Source organism: Papio anubis, chromosome 18, assembly GCF_008728515.1.
Source record: "Papio anubis isolate 15944 chromosome 18, Panubis1.0, whole genome shotgun sequence".
Classification (NCBI taxonomy): Eukaryota; Metazoa; Chordata; class Mammalia; order Primates; family Cercopithecidae; genus Papio; species Papio anubis.
Genome location: NC_044993.1, coordinates 19,993,250 through 20,014,475, shown reverse-complemented (window position 1 = coordinate 20,014,475; position 21,226 = coordinate 19,993,250). Strand labels below are relative to the sequence as shown.

The 21,226-nt window shown below is 48.2% G+C and overlaps 1 protein-coding gene across 1 annotated transcript; it reads right to left on the bottom strand.

Moving 5' to 3' along the window:
* Positions 1 to 7,982: 7,982 nt before the first annotated feature.
* Positions 7,983 to 21,226, bottom strand: NOB1 (NIN1 (RPN12) binding protein 1 homolog). The gene is made up of 9 exons (XM_003917108.4): positions 21,102 to 21,226; positions 20,848 to 20,980; positions 18,202 to 18,332; positions 15,599 to 15,670; positions 15,256 to 15,381; positions 14,961 to 15,161; positions 14,279 to 14,376; positions 10,943 to 11,087; positions 7,983 to 8,716 (listed from the first exon to the last, which is right to left on the bottom strand). Exons 1-9 carry the CDS (start codon positions 21,162 to 21,164, stop codon positions 8,447 to 8,449), a joined length of 1,239 nt encoding a protein of 412 aa, XP_003917157.1. The 5' UTR covers positions 21,165 to 21,226; the 3' UTR covers positions 7,983 to 8,446.

Below are 21,226 nucleotides of genomic sequence, written 5' to 3'. Positions count from 1 at the left end.
ACAAATAAGCACACCCTGTCCCCCAAGTTGCAGTGCAGCGATGTGATCATAGCTCACTGCAGCCTGGAACTCCCACACTCAAGTGATACTGTCATGTCAGCCTCCTGAGTAGCTGGGACTACAGGCACTCACCACCATGCCTGGCTGATTCTTAAATTTTTTTTTTTTTTTGGTGGGGAGGGGACAGAATCCCACCCTGTCACCTAGGCTGGAGTGCAGTGGTGCTATCTTGGCTCACTGCAACCTATGACTCCTGGATTCAAGTGATTCTCTTGCCTCAGCCTCCCAAGTAGCTGTGATTACATGCACATACCACCATGCCCAGCTAATTTTTTTGTATTTTTAGTAGAGACGGGGTTTCACCATGTTGGCCAGGCTGGTCTGGAACTCCTGACCTCAGGTGATCAGCCTGCCTTGGCCTCCCAAAGTGCTGGGATTACAGGTGTGAGCCACTGCACCAGCCTGATTTTTTTTTTTTTTTTTTTTTTTGAGACAGAGTTTTTCTCTTGTTGCCTCGGCTGGAGTGCAGTGGCGCAATCTTGGCTCACTGCAACCTTTGCCTCCCCGGTTCAAGCGATTCTCCTGTCTCAGCCTCCCGAGTAGCTAGGATTACATGCGCCACCACAACCAGCTAATTTTGTATTTTTGGTAGAGACAGGGTTTCTCCACGTTGGTCAGGCTGGTCTCAAACTCCCAACCTCAGGTGATCTGCCCACCTTGGCCTCCCAAAGTGCTGGGATTACAAGTGTGAGCCGCCACGCCCAGCCCCAGCCTGATTTAAACATTTTTCTCTTTTTGTAGAGAAGTTATCTCCCTAGGTTGCTCAGGCTGGTCTCGAGCTACTGAGCTCAAACAGTATGCCCAACTCTGCCTCCCCACGTGCTGGGATTACAGGTATACACCACTGTGCCTGGTCTACTTTTCATTTGGCCAAACATCAGGTTTCTTATCAGTTTCATTTTTCTAGAAAAAGTCTTCCTGGAAGCCTTCTCTCCCAATGTGGGCTCATCGTTCTCTAGGTTTGCTGCACTGCTGTCTTTCTGGGGTTCTTTTTGCCTCTCTCTTATATTGGATCTTATATTTCTTCTTTGGTTTTCTCCTCCCCCACTTTTTTTTTTTTTTTTTTTTTTTTTCTGGATTACATTCTCCAGTAGTTCCTTAAGAAAGGATAAGTGAGGCCAGGTGCAGTGGCTCACGCCTATAATCCCAGCACTTTGGGAGGCCGAGGCGGGTGGATCACTTGAGGTCAGGAGTTTGAAATCAGCCTGGCCAACATGGTGAAATCCTGTCTCTACTATAAAACTATAGAAATTAGCTGGGCATAGTGGCACATGCCTGTAATTCCTGCTACTCAGAAGGCCGAGGCAGGAGAATCACTTGAACTCGGGAGGTGGAGGTTAGAGTGAGCCGAGATCGTGCCACTGCAGTCCAGTCTGGGCAACAGAGCCAGACTGTCTCAAAAGAGAAAAGAAAAAAAAGGATAAGTGGAAATAAGTTTTCTGATGCATCCTGTATCTGACTGTTTGGCTGTGTGTAGAATTCTAGGTTGAAAATTGTTGCCTCTTGGAATTTTGAAGGCATCGATCTATGTTCTGTAGTTTTCAGGGAGAATTTCTTACCACCTGCTTCTTGACCATTTGGATGTGATCTGCTTTTTCTCTCCATAAGCACCAGAGGTCTTTGTATTCTGTGTGTCCTAGTTTATCAATCTTCTTTTTTTTTTTTTTTTTTTTGAGATAGAGTCTCTTTCTGTTGTTCAGACTGGAGTACAGTTGTGCAATCTCAACTCACTGCAGCCTCTGCCTCCTGGGTTCAAGTGATTCTCCTGCCTCAGCCTCCCAGGTAGCTGGGATTACGGGCATGTGCTACCACCACGCCCAGCTAATTTTTTGTATTTTTCAGTTAAGATGGGTTTTATCCTGTTGGCCAGGCTGGTCTGGAATTCCTGACCTCAAGTGATCCGTCCACCTCAGCCTCCCAAAGTGCTGGAATGACAAGCATGAGCCACCGCGCCTGCCCCCTACCCCCTGCTTTTTTTTTTTTTTTTTTTTTTTTTTTTTTTAAAAGACAGAGCCTCACTATCGCCCATGTTGGAGTGCAGTGGCGAGATCTCGGCTCATTGCAGCTTTGACCTCCCCAGCTTAAGCAATCCTCCCACCTCTGCTTCCCAAGTAGCTGGGATTAACAAGCGCCCGCCGCCATGCCTGGCTAATTTTTGTATTTTTAGTAGAGACAGGGTTTAACCATGTCGGTCAGGCTGGTCTTGGACTCCTGACTGCAGGTGATCCACTCACCTCAGCCTCTTAAAGTGCTGGGATTACAAGCGTGAGCCACCGTGCCCGGCCTTAACCTTTGTTTTTTTTTCTTTTTTTTTTTTTGAGATGGAGTCTTGCTCTGTCACCCAGGATGGAGTGCAGTGGTGCGATCTCAGCTCACTGCAACCTCTGCCCCCCAGGTTCAAGTAAATCTCCTGTCTCAGCCTCATGGGTAGCTGGAATTATAGGCGTGCACCACCAGGCCCGGCTGATTTTTTTTGTATTTTTAGTAGAGACGGAGTTTCACTATGTTGGCCAGGCTGGTCTCAAACTCCTGACCTCAGGCAATCTGCCCGCCTCAGCCTCCCAAAGTGCTGGAATTACAGGCGTGAGCCACTGTGCCTGGCCAACCTTCTATCAGTTGTGCTTTTGGTGTCATATTTAAGAAACCATTGCCTAACCCAAGGTGATGAAAATTTATATGTACGTGTTTTTATAAGAGTTCTATAGCTTTTGCTCTTTTATTTAGGTGTATGATCCCCTTTGAGTTAATTTCTGTGTGTGGTGTGAGGTGGGGAATAACATCCCCATTTTACAAATAAGGAGACTGAGACAACAATTGGTTATGTGACTTGTCTGTGGTTACGCAGCCACTCAGTGATGTTGTTCAGAATTTGTACCCAGGCCATTGGGCTCCACAGTCAGCTGCCAGCCCCTAACTTGTTCTCAGAGCTAGAGTAAGAATTCTTGAGTTTCATTCACAGTCAGCCGCTAATGCTCTTCTCTGTCTTCATGGTTTCTTCCAGCTTTAATTTGCTCTCAGTACTAAGACCGTACATTTCCCCTGGTCTTTTCTGAAGCAGGCCTCTATCCCAGGAGTATGTACCAGGTATTATGTATCAACTGAAAACAGTGTCCTCAGGGTCCCACTCTGTTCCCAGGGAGCAGGCCAGGACCTCAGAGCTGTAGGAAGCTTTGTTGTCTTCATTATCTAGAAATTAAAAGCCGGAAGTAGGGTAATTCTCAGGAGTCCTCTCTCCTTCTGATGAAAGAACACAAACATCCTCATAAGCCACCTGCTAATGCATGATGTCCTCCTGGGTGGCTGCTTTTCTGCACAAGGAGAAGTCCCCAAAGCCCCTTTCCTTTTCTCTGTGCTGTGGATGATGGACTTTGTACATTAGCTCAGAGCCATTTTTGAGCCTGTCTGGGGACCTGGGTATCTTTTGTCCTCAGTGGTTCCTGTGGATACCAGCCAAGTATTCCTGGGGGGAAAAGGTTCTTGGTATTAGGGTAGAAGAGATTCTTCTACTAGAAACCCTATCCATCCCTTCCTGTCCTCCTACCCACCACTGCTATGGCTATTTCATAGCACTCACACCACTGTGTTGGGCTTCCTGTGTTTTAGTGCGTCCTGCTCTAATTTCTTTAAGTTATGTTTTGCCTGAATTAGACCATCCTTTATTGGGCTTAGAACACTCTGGTTAAACTGAAATTTCTGCCAGGCACAGTGACTCACTCCTATAATCCCAGCACTTTGGGAGGCCGAGGCAGGTGGATCACCTGAGGTGAGGAGTTTAAGGCCAGCCTGGCCAACATGGTAAAACCCCATCTTTACTAAAAATACAAAAATTAGCCACGTGTGGTGGTGTACGCCTATAGTCCCAGCTACTCGGGAGGCTGAGGCAGGAGAATCGCTTGAACCTGGGAGACAGAGTTTGCAGTGATCCGAGATTGTGCCAATGCACTCCAGCCTGGGCAACAGAGTAAGACTCCATCTCAAAAAAAAAAAACCCCAAAAAACAAAAAAACAAAACAAACACAACAAAACCCTAAAATTTCTCTCAAAAAGGACATTCGTTTGTTCTGAAGAGAGACTTGATTCAAGGCAGCAAATTGAGTCTTTTTTTTTTTTTTCCCCGGAGACTTGCTCTGTCGCCCAAGCTGGAGTGCCGTGGTGTGATCTTGGCTCACTGTAGCCTTGACCTCCCGGGCTCAAGTAAATCTTTCTGCCTCAGCCTCCCGAGTAGCTGGGACTATAGGGACATGCCACCATACCCAGCTTACTTTTTGTAGAGATGGGGTTTCACCATGTTGCCCAAGCTGGTCTCAAACTCCTGAGCTCAAGCTATCTGCCTGCCGAGGCCTCCCTCCCTAAGTGTTGGGATTACAGGCATGAGCCACTGAGCCTGGCCTGTAGTTGTTTTTGCAATCTATTTAGAACCTGATTCGAGTCTGTATCTTTCTACTATTGAACCCCCAAATCAAAGATTTCATTACAGCCAAATATTATGATGTCACATTCAATTAAAATAATCATGTGCTAGAATCTTGGGTTTTTGAGATTAGTTGTTTATTTACTTATTTATATTTGAGAGGGTCTTGCCCTATCATCCAGACTGAAGTGCAGTGGTGCAATCATAGCTCACTGCAGCCTCGAACTCCAGGGCTCACACCATCCTTTCACTTCAGCTTCCCAAGTAGCTCACATTACAGGTTGGAGCCACCATGCCCAGCTGGTCATTATTTTTTTAAAATTTTTATTTATTTATTTTTGAGACACAGTTTTGCTCTTTTGCCCAGGCTGGAGTGCAGTGGCACCATCTTGGCTTACTGCAACCTCTGCCTCCCGGGTTCAAGCGATTCTCCTGTCTCAGCCTCCTGAGTAGCTGAGATTACAGGCGCATACTACCAGGCCTGGCTAATTTTTGTATTTTTTAGTAGAGACGGGATTTCAGCATGTTGGCCAGGCTGGTTTCGAACTCCTGACCTCGACTGATCCACCGGCCTTGGCCTCCTGAAGTGCTGAGATTACAGGCGTGAGCCACCATGCCCAGCCTGGTTGTTTGATTATTCTTATTTTTATCTCTAGCTATCTATCTATGAATGACAGTCTCGCTGTCGCCCAGGCTAGAGTGCAGTGGCATCATCTCAGCTCACTGCAACCTCTGCCTCCCGGGTTCAAGCGATTTTCTTGCCTCAGCCTCCTGAGTAGCTGGGATTACAGGTGCCCGCCACCACACCCAGCTAATTTTTGTATTTTTAGTAGAGACGGGGTTTCACCATGTTGGCCAACCGTGTAGCTAGGACTACAGGCATGCGCCATCATGCCTGGCTTTTTTTTTTTGTATTTTTAGTAGAGATGGGGTTTCGCCATGTTAGCCAGGCTGGTCTCAAACTCCTGACCTCAAGTGATCCACCCACCTTGGCCTCCCAAAGTGCTGGGATTATAGGAGTAAGCCACTGTGCCATGACTTTTTTTTTTTTTTTTGAGACAGAGTCTTGCTCTGTCACCCAGGCTGGAGTTTGGTGGCAGGATCTCAGCTGCAACCCCATCCTCCTCCTGAGCCCAAGTGATTCTCCTACCTCAGCCTCCCAAGTAATTGGGACTACAGGCAGCACCATGTGCAACTAATTTGTTTCACTCATTTTTGTTTGCGGGGTTTCGCTATGTTGGCCAGGCTGGTATTGGACTCCTGAGCTCAAGTGATCTGCCCGCCTCAGCCTCTCAAAATGCTGGGATTACTGGTCTGAACCACTGCGTCCAGGCAGGCAGTTTTTCTTCTTTCGAGACACGGTCTCTGTCACCCAGGCTGGAGTGCAGTGGCGTGATCTCAACTCACTGCAACCTCACCCTCTCGGGCTTAAGCAATTCTCCCACCTCAGCCTCCCAAGTAGCTGGGACTACACGTGTGTATCACCATACCTGTTAATTTTTGCATATTTTGTAGAGATGGGGTCTCACTATGTTGCCCAAGTTGGTCTCAAGTTCCTGGACTTGAAGGATACTCCCACTTTGGCCTCCCAAAGTGTTGGGATTATAGGCGTGAACCACAGCACCCAGTCCATGACTTTTTGTTTTTGAGATGGAGTCTCATTCTTATTGCCCAGGCTGGAGTTCAACGGCACGATCTCGGCTCACCAGTCTCTGCCTCCTGGGTTCAAGCGATTATTCTGCCTCAGCCTCCCAAGTAGCTGGGATTACAGGCACCTGCCACCACACCCGGCTAATTGTGTGTTTTTAGTAGAGAAGGGGTTCCTCCATGTTGCTCAGGCTAATCTTGAACTCCTGACCTCAGGTGATCCACCCACCTCGGCCTCCCAAAGTGCCAGGATTACAGGCGTGAGCCACCGTGCCTGGTCCAACACTTTCTAAAATTACGTGAGGCCCGGCGTGGTAGCTCACACCTGTAATCCCAGCACTTTGTGAGGCCAAGGCAGGCAGATCACCTAAGGTCAGGCATTTGAGAACAGCCTGGCCAACATGGCAAAACCCCATCTACCAAAAAAAAAATCCCTGGGCGTGGTAGTACACACCTATAGTCCCAGCTACTCGGGACACTGAGGCAGAAGAATCACTTGAACCTGGGAAGCGGAGGCTGCAGTGAGCTGAGATCGCACCACTGCACTCCAGCCTGGGTGACAGTCTCAAAAAGAAAAAACAATTACATATGGACTGTTGGCCAAATCCTGGCCAGTCTTACTTAGTAGTCTTATGGCTACTAAATACAGAATGAAATGGGTGGGACTAGGAGAAAGGGAAGGAATTCCAAGATGATGGTGAGAAACAGGGGTGCAATTAAGCTAAAAGCCTTACCCTCTTGTGTTCTCTGTAGATATTCTTTTGACCTAGGCTGTTCTCTATGTCCTGGGCTCAAGCGATCCTGCCTCGGCTTCCCAAAATGCTGGGGTTATAGGCAGGAGTCACCGTGCTCGGCCTAACCTTCCGTCTGTCGGACAGAACAGAGTATGTGGGGAAATGGAAAGGGCACATCGGAGTCGCCTGGGTTCTAACCACTACTCACCTCCCCTCCGGTACCCTGTGCTCCAGGTGGGTGTCAACCCATCAATCCTCCCAAGAGCAGGAGTTTCACAAAGATGGGGACAGAAAGCGGGCAGTGTTCACCCTTCCTCCTACCATTGCCACTGGTACATTTGTTGCTTAAGAGCACAGATGGGGCCAGGTGCGGTGGCTCACGCCTGTAATCCCAGCACTTTGGGAGGCCGAGGTGGGTGGATCACCCGAGGTCAGGAGTTCAAGACCAGACTGGGCAACATGGTGAAACCTCGTCTCTACTAGAAACAAAAAAGAAGAAAAAAAACTTAGGCACGGTGGCACTTGCCTGTAATCCCAGCTACTCGGGAGGCTGAGACTGGAGAATCTGTTGAGCCAGAGAGGCGGAGGCTGCAGTGAGCTGAGACTGAGCCATAGTACTCCAGCCTGGCGGCAGAATGAGACTGTCTCAAAAAAAAGCACAGATAGACTAAGTTGTTATCTTGGTCTAGCCACTCACAGGCTGTGTCACTTACCTCTTGTAGCTCAGGACTGCTTGAAATAACAGCAGCCATACCCTGTACTAACGTTCTATGGATTAAATGGGCTCATGTAGAGTAAGTAGTTAACACAGTTTGTTTCATAGCTCTTCGCAATGGAACAGTAGGCAGCTGAAGAAAGAACTGATACGAGGTGATTACCAGTGCTGTTATGTTACATAATAGTAATGTACCAACGTGATATTTCTTGAATTTGCTAACTCTACTGTGGTTATGTAAAAGAATATCCTTTTCCTAGACGGCTCATACTTTGTGACTAACTGTGTGTACAGAAAAAGATGAGGCAGAACCGTAGGGAATCCAGGTGAAAGGCCGGCAGGGAGCTCACCACATTGCACTTTCCAGACTAATGGAAACCATTCTCAAAAAAAGAAGAGGTTAAACGAAAAGAAAGAAATGGTAGTTCTTAGTTTTATTATAACCTTGTATTTTCTGGCAAAAAGATAAATCTAAATGCATGATCTCTGGGCACACAGCTCAAGCGTCAGCCTCGAGATGACCTAAGCAGCAAAAATTTGGCCTATTTAATAAAAATGCACAGGCGCTTGCAGCCGCATTTACTAGAAAAATATTATCCTTTGGAAATTCCTTTCTCGAAGATTGGCTCCAGGGCGCTGTTCTGTTTGTATCCAATTCCCTTTCCTTGGCAGGCGGCCAGGTGCTCCAGACGCTCACAGGCCATGGGACAGCCCAGTTCCCTGCAGACCCAGCAGGGCATGGCGGGGCAGAGCCGCACCGTGAAGGCCACCTGTTATTTCCATCGGGTGGTCCTGGAGATGACAAGGCTGGGGAAATGGGACACCGGAACTCCACAGTGGCCAGAACATCCATCCAGTTTGCCTGCGGGAACTCGCACTTCACCTTTTCTTCACAAACTTCTTTCTGGAAGCGTTGGGATTCAAGCGTCTCCGCCCAGCTCCCAAGGTGCTGTCCCGGACCTGCAGGGTAGCTGAGCGGCTGGAGACGTCGTTCTCCACAAAGGGCGACACCCCGGCAATGTAGTCAGGGGCGAACACGTTGGTTTTCTGCCTGGCCTTTCGGGAGAGTCGCAGCTGAGGGAAGCGCTGATCCTCGGTGAGGTGGGGGTTGACGGCGTATTTGCCCCCTTTGGGAGTGGGAAGCGAGTACTGGAAATAAGACAAGGAAGGGCCATTAGAAGAAGGGGAGCCACAGTCACACAAGGCGCAGCCGACCTTGCAGATCCTGGTGCAGGCAGATGACAGCGGGTGGTAACTGACTGCCTACCATGTGCTACGTGGGACATGCCGCCACCTCCCACTTGATTCCCACCTCAATTCACACATGAAAGACCGAGCACGGTATTTTGACTACGTACCTTCAGCTAAAGACAATACAGAAATAGAAATACAAAACATTCCAGTGTGTATTTATACACACATGTATATATTTCCTAGCTCTGTCCATTGGAGCCAAGACGCAATGATACCCCAGGACAAGAGACACACCCAGTCTCCAGATCTTTACTTCTAAAAACCCTCCTGCATAAAAAACCAGAGCTCCTGAGAGAAATGGCAGATTCTGGCGCACAGGCAGGAGACGGCTGAGAGGCCGGGAACTTCTTGTTACGCCAGAAAGTTGTGTTGAAAGAGTACCTGGGATCTGTCTAAAGAACACAGGCTCCCACTGGCCACAGGTTGGCACAATGCGAGGCTCAAAATGACTGACAGATCACAACCTGTAGACTATAACACAAATCCACAAGACCACACTCATAGAAATCAATACATGGGAATAAAAGAAAGTTCCTCCTTACAGTAGAATACCAGGCCATAAACATGGAAGGAATGACAGAAAATCACCATTTGGCAATCATCACTCTAATCACTGTTTCAGGCAACTTTAGTTAAGTTCAACGAGAAATAATATATACATAGTCTCAGCCTCTTTCTACAAATTAAGTATTATAAATAACTTTACAGGGGATGAAGGTAGCAGAAGCCACTGAACCAAGTGATCAAAGTTAGTATCACCAGTACATGATACAACTAATTATTTACCCGCTGAAATGAAGTCCTGAGAAGGACACAGCAGGATCACTTCTGGGGTGTTCCTGCCAAAACTGCACAGCCCCATCTCATCCAATCCCGAGGAAATACCAGACTCACCCAAGGGGAGGGACGTTCTACAAAGGAACGGGCTCATAGTTTTCAAAAGCGTCAGGGTCATCAAAGACAAAAGACTGAGAAAGGACCCCAGACGAAAAAAGACGAGATGACAAAATGCAGCGTGTCACTCTAGACTGGATTCTCCACCCAAAAATCTCCTTTTGTCAGGAAGTTTGTAGAACAACTGGTAAAATCTGGATTTGGGTTTGCAGATTACACAGTGGTATCGCAGCAATGCTGATTTCTTGATTTAGATAAAGTCCTTGTTTCAAGGCAAAAGGGCATTATGTGCACAATTTACTCAAATGGTTCAGGAAAAAAAAATGTACATGTATAAAGAGAAAGCAGATGTGGGTACATGATTAACCCTGGGAAATCCAGGTGATGGGTAAATAGGAATTGTTGGCCGAGTGCAGTGCCTGACACCTGTAATCCCAGCACTTTGGGAGGCTGAGGTGGGCAAATCACCGGAGGTCAAGAGTTGGGGACCATCCTGGCCAACATGGCAAAACCGTCTCTACTAAAAATAAAAAAATTAGCCAGGCACGGTGGCGTGCGCCTGTAATCCCAGCTACTTGGGAGGCTAAGGCAGGAGAATCGCTTGAACCCAGGAGGTGGAGTTTCAGTGAGCCAAGATGGCGCCACTGCACTCCAGCCTGGGCGACAGAGTGAGGCCCTGCCTCAAACAACAAAAAACCCCCAGGAATTGTTTATACTGTCTTTACAACTTTTCTGTAAGTTGAAAATTATTTCAAAATTGAAAGGTTTTCATGCACGCGTGGCTATTTTACTGTTGGGAGAGGCCAGTGCCACTCATGCCGCTCATTTGTCCTCTAATCCTTCCCTCCCGGTTCTCTGTGTTGGCAGCTGCTGCGCATGTACCCCATCAGGCCTTCTGTGCTGTGCTTTCCACACCCGTTCCTCTCTGCACCATGGGCGTCCCGAGACCCTGCCCATCCTTCAAGTCCTGCACAAATCTAACCTCTGCCTTACTCCAAATGAGCTCCCGCTTCGTGAGCCACCACTGCCGCCTTTCACAGCTACTGCCCGGATGACCGGTCGCTTCTCAGGAGATGGCATGTGTGCATTCTCCCTGCTCCGTCTTGGTACCTAGGTCCCAGGCTTTCAATCCCTGATCTTGCAGAAATGACTAGACTGCTTTTCTTTTGTCCTTTCTGTTCTTTTCGACTCTGGCGTGGGGAGGGGACTGGGAGAGGCGCCACTCACCCGGAGGCCGCGGGGGTTCAGCACCTTGGGGTTGCGGGAGAAGTGCATGTGCAGGGCGCCGTCGTCGCTGACGGTCACGGACACTTTCTTCAGGGTCTTGTTCCCACAGTGAGCACAGAACACTCGGCTCATGTCAGACGTTGTCCTGGGACACACAAAAGGAGATGATCTGTGCCAAAGCCACAGGCAGCAAACGCCTCCCCAGAGTACAAGGTGGATCCCAGGCCTCAGTAGAAGAAACAGGGAAGGGCTGAATCGCACCACACATGTCACAAAGATGGAGGCCACTGAAGCTGTCAGCAAAGGGCCGCCGCGTCCCTCTGAGGGATAGATAAACCACAGGAGGGGCGGGTAAGGAAGTGTGCAAGCGAGCAGGATGCAGTTAGGTGAATCCCGAACCGTTCCTACACACCGCCAGGCTCTGTTCTGTAGGGTTCACATCACTAGTCCTGGGAGGGGGAGGATGGCACCATCTCTATTTTCCAGATGGGGAAACTGAGGCAAGTTAAGGCAGCTTGCTCAAGGTCACCCAGCTGGTCCATGGCAGATAAACCCAGGCAGTCTGGCTCCAGAATCAATGCCCTTCACATCACGGCACTTTCTCGAGGGGCACCTCGTCACACCACGAGCTACCTTCTCTCCAAATGGCAGCCTGGGTGGTAACTCGGGAGCAGCTCTGGAGGCGGCAGAGCGTATTGAGACAGGAAACACACTGCCGTGGTTGAACGAAGCCCAGGCGCTGAGGACAGACCCAAGGCCTCCCCCGCCTATGCGCTCTAAGCCCTATGGACAGTGGACCCTGGACAGGAGGAAGTTGCTGCTGCCAACGGCAAAGCAGTGGCCCTGGTCCCTGTTCTTCTGGAGTTCTCCATCAGTTCCCAATGGTCAAGACACAAGAGCTGGGTGGAATAGCTGGAGAAGCCAAATGCTTTACCCGAAGTCTCTTGTGAGTTGAACTAAGCACCTCGTAACAAGTGTTGGGACCTAATTATTTTGTACAGCAAACTGTGCAGTCACGGGGCTAATCTGACAAGAATGAAGAACATTCCAAGTGTTTCTAAGAATTGAGTGTTAATCTGGTGAATTTAGTGCTTCTGTAACAAAGGATGTTGGAGAAAATGGAATTTTATGAAGCCAGGAGCTTTACTGTCATGAGCCTGAAACAGCAAAATGACGTGAAGCTTGAGAGGAAGGTGCGGGCCACTCTGAGGAGCGGCAGAGCCACACTGGCTGGCGGGGCTGGGCCCCAAGCTGAGTGCTGGGTTATGCTCAGGCCTTCAGGGAATGAGGCTTCACACAGGCAACTCCCCGCCCAGTGGAAGAGCTGGGGACCCAGAGAGGCACCTTTGATGTTTCAGAAAGTGCCTCATGGGCCTCTACGAGGGCACCACCAGATGGATCTACATGATGCCTCCAGACCCAGCCTGAGCCTGCAGAGTGGCAGATGCCACCCTAGAGTAGGTCCCCAAGCCACATTCCACCAGCAAGGCTGCGGCAGAGGCTCTTCCACGCCAACCAGGCGGTCTCCAGGGTCCCAGAGGCCTCCCTACAGAACACCAGCCCTCACCACAGGAACCATCTCAAGAGTCAGAAAAGCAACGAGAGGTCAGTGGTCAAGAAACTAACAGTTCGCCCGATAGGCACGCTGCTTATGTACCAGATACCACAGAGTCCTTGACACGACTGTCTTCCTAGTTCCTCACAACCACCTTCTCAATCTTATTAACAATCTGATAGGGCCGGGTGTGCTGGCTCATGCCTGCAATCCCAGTTCTTTGCAAGGCCGAGGCAGGCACATCACTTGAGCTCAGGCATTTCAGATCAACCTAGCCAACATAGTGAAACCCTGTCACTACTAAAAATACAAAAAGTTAGCCAGATGTGGTGGTGGGTGCCTGTAGTCCCAGCTACTTAGGAGGCTGGGGCAGGAGGATCACTTGAACCCAGGGGGCAGAGATTGCAGTGAGCCTATACTGTGCCACTGAACTCCAGGCAACAGAGTGAGACAGTCTCAGAAAAAAACCAAAACAAACAAAAATACGAAGCCGGGCGCAGTGGCTCACGCCTGTAATCCCACCACTGTGGGAGGCTGAGGCGGGCGGATCAGAGGTCAAGAGATCAAGACCATCCTGGCTACCACGGTGAAACCCGCCTCTACTAAAAATACAAAAAATTAGCCAGGCGTGGTGGCATTGTGCCTCTAGTCCCGGCTACTCAGAGGCTGAGGCAGGAGAATCGCTTGAACCTGGGAGGCAGAGATTGCAGTGAGCCGAGATGGCACCACTGCACTCCAGGCTGGGCAACAAGAGTGAAACTATCTCAAAAAAGAAAAAAAAAAAAAGAATCTGAGAGGTGGATGGTTCACGCCTAAAATCCCACCACTTTAGGAGGACAAGATAAGAGGATTGCTTGAGGCCAGGAGTTAAAGACCAGCCAGGGCAACATAGTGAGACCTCATCTCAAAGAAAAGAATCTGAAGCATAAAGAAGTGAATCAGCTTTTGCAAAATCACCCTGGCAGCAGGACACAGAATCTGGATTTGAACCCATGTACTCTTCTTTTTGTAAATAGAAAATCTCTCATGTATAAAGCAGACAAAACACGATAAACCCCCATGTGTCCATCACCCCCCACCCCCCGCTTCAAAAACTATCAATTCACGGCCAATCTTATTTCATCTCCACCCCCACCCACTCCTTCTACTTGTGGATTATGTCAAAGCAAATCCCAGACATTCCAAGGACAAACGTTTCAGTATGTACCACTAAAGAATGAGGCTCACTGTTCCAGAACCCATGTCCCTAACCTCATGCCACTGAGATAAGGTGGGAGGTCCCTGGCAACCTCTGTCCCCAAGTTCTCGGGGGTGCCCAGGTGGAGACAGAACCCAGGCCCCAGAGGAATGACAAGGTGGAAGAAACATACGTTAATGTAGGGCACTCTTTAAATAAGTCTGTAGAAGAAACAGGAAGAGTGGGCTGGGCGTGGTGGCTCACACCTGTAATCCCAGCACTTTGGGAGGCTGAGGTGGATGGATCATTTGAGGTCAGGAATTTGAGACCAGCCTGACCAACATGGTGAAACCCCACCTCTACTAAAAACATACAGAAATTAAATTAGCCAGGTGCAGTGGTATGTGCCTCTAGTCCTAGCTACTTGAGAAGCTGAGGCAGGAGAATCACTTGAACCCAGAAGGCAGAGGTTGCAATCTCAGAGTGAGCTGAGATTGTGCGACTGCACTTCAGCCTGGGCTACAGAGCGAGACTGTGTCTCAAAACAAAAAAAGAAACTGTGTGTTCCACAGAGGGCACCAGGGCCAGGTCACCAGCTACTTACTTGAAACAGCCGTGGCAGCGCAAGATGTAGCTCCGGGCCTCGCGAATCAGCATGCCGTTCACTGCCAGCACGTGCAGCCCCATCTGCAGCAGAACATTCTACAACCACAAGTTAAAGAACTCAATTTTCTTGTCATCAATTTTCTTTTCACATCAATTTTGTAATCACAGTTATGGGAACTTCACAAACCCTGCGTTGCCCATATTCCTTGGCTTTTGTGAAGGAAACTCAGCCTGGGGAGCCCTCTCAAGATGTGTAAACGAGGACGAAGACTCAGATGTCTTTCTAACACTGTCCTGGAGCCTGTGTTTGTCATTTTCCATGACCTGTCATTAGCAAGCTCTCTCAATGGACATTTTATTTTGTCTGGGGCAAATATACTCATTGCTGGCTGAAAACTCTCTCTCCCTGTCTTAAGAATCTGACTGACCACATGACATTACATACACTGAAGAAAAAAAAAAATAGTAAACATTAAACATTTAATGTACTATACAAATGTTGTCATCACATCACGATAGTCTAGCCTCTAAGCAAAACGAAAAATCACCAAGGGCACAGGTGGTTTCCAGAACCAGGAAAACAAGCGCTGCGCAGCACCAGCTCCGTGTACACTGTACACCTCGGTGGGACCACTGCTGATGACGTGTGTGATACGTGGGCTCAGGCCCACCCTACCCACCTGCATGGCGAAGTCTGTGGTCACGCAGCCAACCCGCACGTCCTTGGGGACGTCACATTGCTCCAGCTCCTGCTGGATCTGCTTGATGTTATTGGGGGTTATCCAGCCACCCCCGTCGTCATCGCTGTTATCTTTTCTGTCTTCAAACCCGTTTTCTTCCTCCTCCTCCTCCTCGCTTGGAACATCCTCACTTCTGTCAATCTGAAACATCAACAGACCTTTCAAACTCCCAGCCCACAGGAGCAGTAGGGGAGACATTGAGCTGTCGTCCGAAGACCAAAAGTCAAGGCCTCACCAGCAGCTCCTGCAGTTCATGATCGATGCTGGGCAGAGGGTTTCTCCAGAACATGAAGGAACTAAATTCCAGGTTCTCAGGCTCACAAGCTGGGTGTCCTTTCTCTGTTTCTTGAGGGGATTTAGGCTGAAATCAAAAGAAACAATTTTAAAACCTGAAAATCCATCTGTAGCCTTTCAGGTTACAGATGAAATCACATATGACAAACAAGTCAGATCGGACACGGCTGGACAAACTATGTTATTGGTCCACGTAAATTTAGTTCACTGTGAACACATAACTTACAGAAATGTGACATGTTTCAGAAAAGAGCATGAAGAGCCTAGCTTGTCTAAGAAATTACCTTGGAGGGCAGATGGAAACCAGAAATGTGCAGAGGTGTTTCTGGGTGCTGAATCGATGAGCTCACTTTAACCTTTAAAAAAACAAAAAACATATTTTACCTCTTGTTATCAAAGTTAAAGATACCCAGTTTTTTTTTTGGCCGGGCGCAGTGGCTCATGCCTGTAATCCCAGCACTTTGGGAGGCCAAGGTGGGTGGATCACCTGAGGTCAGGAATTGGAGACCAGCCTGGCCAACATGGCGAAACCCTGTGTCTACTAAAAATACAAAAAATTAGCCAGGTGAGTGCAGTGAGCCGAGATCACACCACTGCACTCCAGCCTGGGCGACAAGAGCGAGACTCTGTCTTAAAAAAAAAAAAAAAAAAAGATATCCTTTTTTTTTTTTTTTGAGATAGGGTCTTGCTCTTATCACCCAGGCTGGAAGGCAATGGCACAATCTCGGCTCACTGAAACCTCCGACTCCCAGGTTCAAGCGATTCTCATGCCTCAGCCTCCCAAGTAGCTGGGATTACAGGCGTGTGCCACCATGCCCCACGGATTTTTGTATTTTTTAGTAGAGATGGGGTTTCGCCATGTTGGTCAGGCTGGTCTCAAACTCCCAGCCTCAAGTGATTTACCCATCTCAGCCTCCCAAAGCGCTGGGATTACACACATGAGCCACTGTGCCTGGCTGACATCCAGTGTTTAAAAAAATCAGAGAATAAAAATAAAAAAATAGCTGGGTGCAGTGGCTGAGGTAGGAGGATTGTTTTGGGCCAGGAGTTTGAGACCAGCCTGGACAAAAGTGACACCCTATCTCTATAAACAAATTTTAAAATTAGCCAGGCATGGTGGTATACACCTATAGTTCCAGCTACTTGGGAGGCCGAGGTAGGAGGACTGCTTGTGCTCAGGAGCTTGATGCTGCAGTGAGCTGTGATTAGCGCCACTGTACTCTAGCCTAGGTGATAGCAGGATCCTGTCTCATTAAAAAACAAACAAAAAACAAGTGTGGTAGTTCATTCCTGTAATCTCAGCATTTTGGGAGGCCAAGGTGGGGGGATGGCTTGAGCCCAGGAGTTTGAGATCAGCCTAGGCAACACAGTGAGACCCCATCTCTCTTAAAAAAAAATTTGAAGGTAGTTTCAACTAGTGCAAAAATAGGAGTCCACCATAGTTTTGGTGACTTTAGGCAGAGAAGATTAAGCAATTGTTTGTCAACACTATTGAAAATGAACTATTATTAGGTTAAACTTTTTGGCTTCTAAAATCCTCTGGCTTAGAAATAGACAATGGGCACAGGCACAAATTTATCAGTCTCTTCAACCTAGCCATACTGGGTAAGACCCTAAAAGCACAACAGGAGTCAGAGTTTTGAAGGAAGCAAAGGTTTGAAAAAACACTTGCACGTACTTAGTGTTCCTTCTTTTTTACCTCCAGAAAACTCTCTTTTTTTGAGATAGGGTCTCACTGTCACCCAGGCTGGAGTGCAGTGGTGTGATCACAACTCACTGCAGCCTCAATCTCCTGTGCCCAGGTGATCCTCCTGCCTCAGCCTCTCAAGTAGCTGGGACTAAAGGTGCACACCACCAGGCCTGGATAGCTTTTTTTTTTTTTTTTTTTGGTAGAGATGGGGTTGCCCAGGCTGGTCTCAAATGCCTAGGCTCAAGTGATGCTCCTGCCTTGGCCTCCCAAAGCCCTGGGATTATAGGCATAAGCCATAGCACCTGGCCAGAAAGAATTGTGTTTTTAAAAAATTATTATATAGATAAATAGATTTTTATTCTTTTTGCATTTTCCAAATTTAAACCTTTCCTCAGAACCTACAGATCAAAAGAGACTAATCAGGAGGCTAAGGTGGAAGGACCACTTGAGCCCAGGAGTTCTGAGACCAGCCTGGGCAACACAGGTAGACCCTGGATGAAGGGGGGAAAAAAAGGGACTGAAACACATTTGCCAATTGTAATGTATGAACCTCAAACTCTTAACATTTACAGAATAACTGAGGAATGTGAACGCTGACCGGATATTTGATAACAGGCATTACTATTAATTTTGTGTAGGTGTAATGATGGCTTTAAAGTTGAGAGTCTTGATCTTTAGAGACATACCAAGAAATAACTATCAGTGAAATACTACACAATGTCTGAGTTTAAAATACTCAGGGCTGAGGCCTGGCACGCTGGCTCATGCCTATAATCCCAGCACTTTGGGAGGCTGAGGTGGGCGCATCACCTGAGGTCAGGAGTTCGAGACCAGCCTGACCAACATGGCGAAACCCCGTCTCTACTAAAAATACAAAAGTTAGCTGGGCCTGGTGGTGGGCACCTGTAATCCCACCAACTACTCAGGAGGCTGAGGCAAGAGAATCGCTGGAGGTGGAAGTTGCAGTGAGCTGAGATCACGCCATTATATTGCAGCCTGGGCAACAGAGCAAGACTCCATCTCGAAAAAAAAAAAGTACTCAGGACTGTGGATCAGTGTAGATGAATACAGACTAGCTATGAGATAACTGGAGGGGGATGATGGGGACCCTGGGTCCATTACACTAGTCCTTCTACTTTTGTGTATCTGATCGTTCCCACAACGTAAAGCTTCTAAAAACCCATCCTCTTGATTTACCTTCTGTGGTTCCTGTTTTAGGTGAGACACTCCAACAAACTCTGCTTCCAGCTGGTATGTGAGCGCAAGCACTTGGATGTCCGTGGCAGACAGGCTGGGGTAGTCTCCTGTTTTCTTTGAAAACTCAGTCACTGTAAACAACAGATTTCCATCTTCAGTTAGAGGCAAAAAGCCATATGACCTTGGATAACCAGCGGAAGTATCAAAATGATTTAGAACACATCAAAACAATGGAAGTATCAAAACAATTTAGAAAGGATCACTGTGTCATGAAAAGTCTTAACACTTTCATCCATTTTCTGACCTTTCCCTACATGCAGTTGAGAAATTTGTATTCTCCACCACCAAGACTCATGCCAGTTAGGTTTACTGTAACACCCTTATCAAATGCAGAGGAAGGAGCAGAAAGTTGGCTGGGGCAGGGTGTGGTGGCTCACACCTGTAATCCCAACACTTTGAGAGGCTGAGGTGGGCAGATCACTTGAGGTCAGGAGATCAGCCTGGCCAACATGGTGAAACCTGTCTACTAAACATACAAAAATTATTTGGGTGTGGTAGCAGGGGCTTGTAATCCCAGCTAGTCGGGAGGCTGAGGCAGGAGAATCGTTTGAACCCGGGAGGCAGAGGTTGCAGTGAATCAAGATTGTGCCACTGCACTCCAGCCTGGGTGACAGAGTGAGACTCCTTTAAAAAAAAAAAAGAAAGTTGGGGTGCAGTGGCTCATGCCTCACCACGGGAGGCTGAGGTGGGTAGATCACTTGAGGTCAGAAGTTCGAGACCCACCTGGCCAACATGGTGAAACCCCTTCTCTCCTCAAAATACAAAAATTAGCCAGGCATGGTGGCACGTGCCTATAATCCCAGCTACTCGGGAGGCTGAGGCAGGAGAATTGCTGAAACCCGGGAGGTGGAGGCTGCAGTGAGCCAAGATCGTGCCACTGCACTCCAGCCTGGGCAACACAGCCAGACTCCAGCTCAAAAAAAAAAAAAAAAAAAAAAAGTTTCAGATTTAGAAGCATTCTGAATTTCAGATCCAGGATGCTCAACTTGTAATTGTAGTAGTCTATGAGGAAACAAAAAGCACTTGCTTAATGCATAATAAATGTCAGCTGTTCGACTGCTGTTATTCTCCAGTCATCCATAATAAACATTTAAAATTTCCTACTTTGGGAGGCCGAGGCGGGTGGATCACGAGGTCAGCAGATGACACCATCCTGGCCAAATAGTGGCCGAGATGGTGAAACTCTGTTTCTACTAAAAATACAAAAAAAATTAGCCGGGCGTGGTGGCGGGCGCCTGTAGTCCCAGCTACTTGGGAGGCTGAGGCAGAATGGCGTTGAACCTGGGAGGCGGAGTTTGCATGAGCGGAGATTGCGTCATTGCACTCCAGCCTGGGCGATAGAGCAAGACCCCATCTTGGGGGAAAAAAAACAAATTTCCTGAAATTAACAGAGAGATGTCTCCTAATACACTGGTACAAGGAACACTAGGTATACTGCTCTTATTTCCTAAAAAACAGACATTAGCAGCAACTACAATTTACTGTCCACTTACTGTGCACTAGGCACTGCATTAAAAGCTTTATGTGTTAATTCATTTCATCCTTTGCCAATCTTCAGAAGTACTATTAGTATTTCCTGGGAAAGATTTAGTAAGTTGGCAAAGATCACAGAGCTACTAAGTTGGTGGAGAAAATCGTAGAAATCACAGAAGAGGTAACATCATCTCCACTATCAGCCTCTAACCTCTAAGACACTTCCAAACACTGAGGGGCCTTTCTTGGGTATCACCTTGATTCCCAACAAGAGAACAACGCTGACTCCTAAGCCAAGAGACAATTGTTTAATTTTCTTTATTTTTTATTTTTTTTGAGACGGAGTCTCGCTCTGTCGCCCAGGCTGGAGTACAGTGGCGCAATCTCGACTCACTGCAACCTCCACCTCCGGGTTCAAGCAATTCTCCTGCCTCAGCCTCCCGAGAAGCTGGGATTACAGGAGCACGCCACCACGCCCAACTAATTTTGCATTTCTAGTAGAGACGGGGGTTTCCCCATGTTGGCCAGGCTGGTCTCGAACTCCTGACCTCAGGTGATCAGTTCGCCTCCGCCTCCTAAAGTGCTGGGATTACAGGCCGTAAGCCGCCGCGCCCAGTTTAATTTTCTTTCACATTTAATACAATGCCTTAAAAGCACTCCCTTTTTAAAGCTCTGTCAGGTGCACATCTTTATATCCAGTTAATCAGCCTAATCTACTGAAAAGAAATGTACAAGAGTAGTAGCAAGAGATCAAAGCTCTTATTTTAAATCCAAATAAATTTATTGCGTGTCTGCAAAGTGTTTAACACTGTGCTGACTGCCATATTCCTCAGTTCATGCTCACAGCAACCTTGGACACAGATACAATTATTATTCCCATTTTGCAGATGAGGTAAACGAGGCCCAAATTTGAATGTTATGCCCGAGGGCATACAGCTAGTTACTGGCTGACTCTAGACCCAGGAAGCCTGTCTCCTACCACTATCTCCTAGGAAGTGCTGGCTCTAAATCTACTGCTCTGATAAGGCAGCTAGACCCCAACTCGCACCCAAGTGGGTGCCATCTGCGCCCAGGACCCCACCTTCCCATCAACGCTGGGGCAGAGGCACTCACCCAGCCGCACGTATTCCGGTAAGGGCTCCTTGAACCGCAGCTCGTAGGGCAGGACAGCGAGCCGCCTGCGTGTGGCCTTGTCCCGAATCTCAGTGACCACCTCCCGGATGGTGTAAATGTTCTTCCCGATGTCCTGCGGACAGAACGCCCCAGCTCAGACCCGCCCGCACCAAGCAACGCTCCGCCCGACTCCACGCACTCCCAGAGGGGCGGTCAGCCCAGATCTTTCTTGTCCCGGAGGGAGCTCCCCGTACCTGCAGAGCCGCATCCCGCAGGAAAGCCCCAGCGTCCGCCACAACGTGCTCTACTGGAGCCATGTTGGCGGCGTGAGCAGGGAACGCGCATGCGCACGGAGCTTGCGCCTGCTCCTCTGTCCGAG

What these genes read in the sequence shown, in the direction of transcription:
- NOB1 (XM_003917108.4), bottom strand. Translation starts at nt 21,164, where the DNA reads ATGGCTCCAGTAGAGCACGTTGTGGCGGACGCTGGGGCTTTCCTGCGG. An exon ending in TAAAACAGGAACCACAGAAG is followed by an intron (nt 15,671 to 18,201) that starts GTAAATCAAGAG and finishes GTTTTTTTAAAG; the next exon opens with GTTAAAGTGAGCTCATCGAT. An exon ending in CGCTGCCACGGCTGTTTCAA is followed by an intron (nt 11,088 to 14,278) that starts GTAAGTAGCTGG and finishes TGTGTGTCCCAG; the next exon opens with GACAACGTCTGACATGAGCC.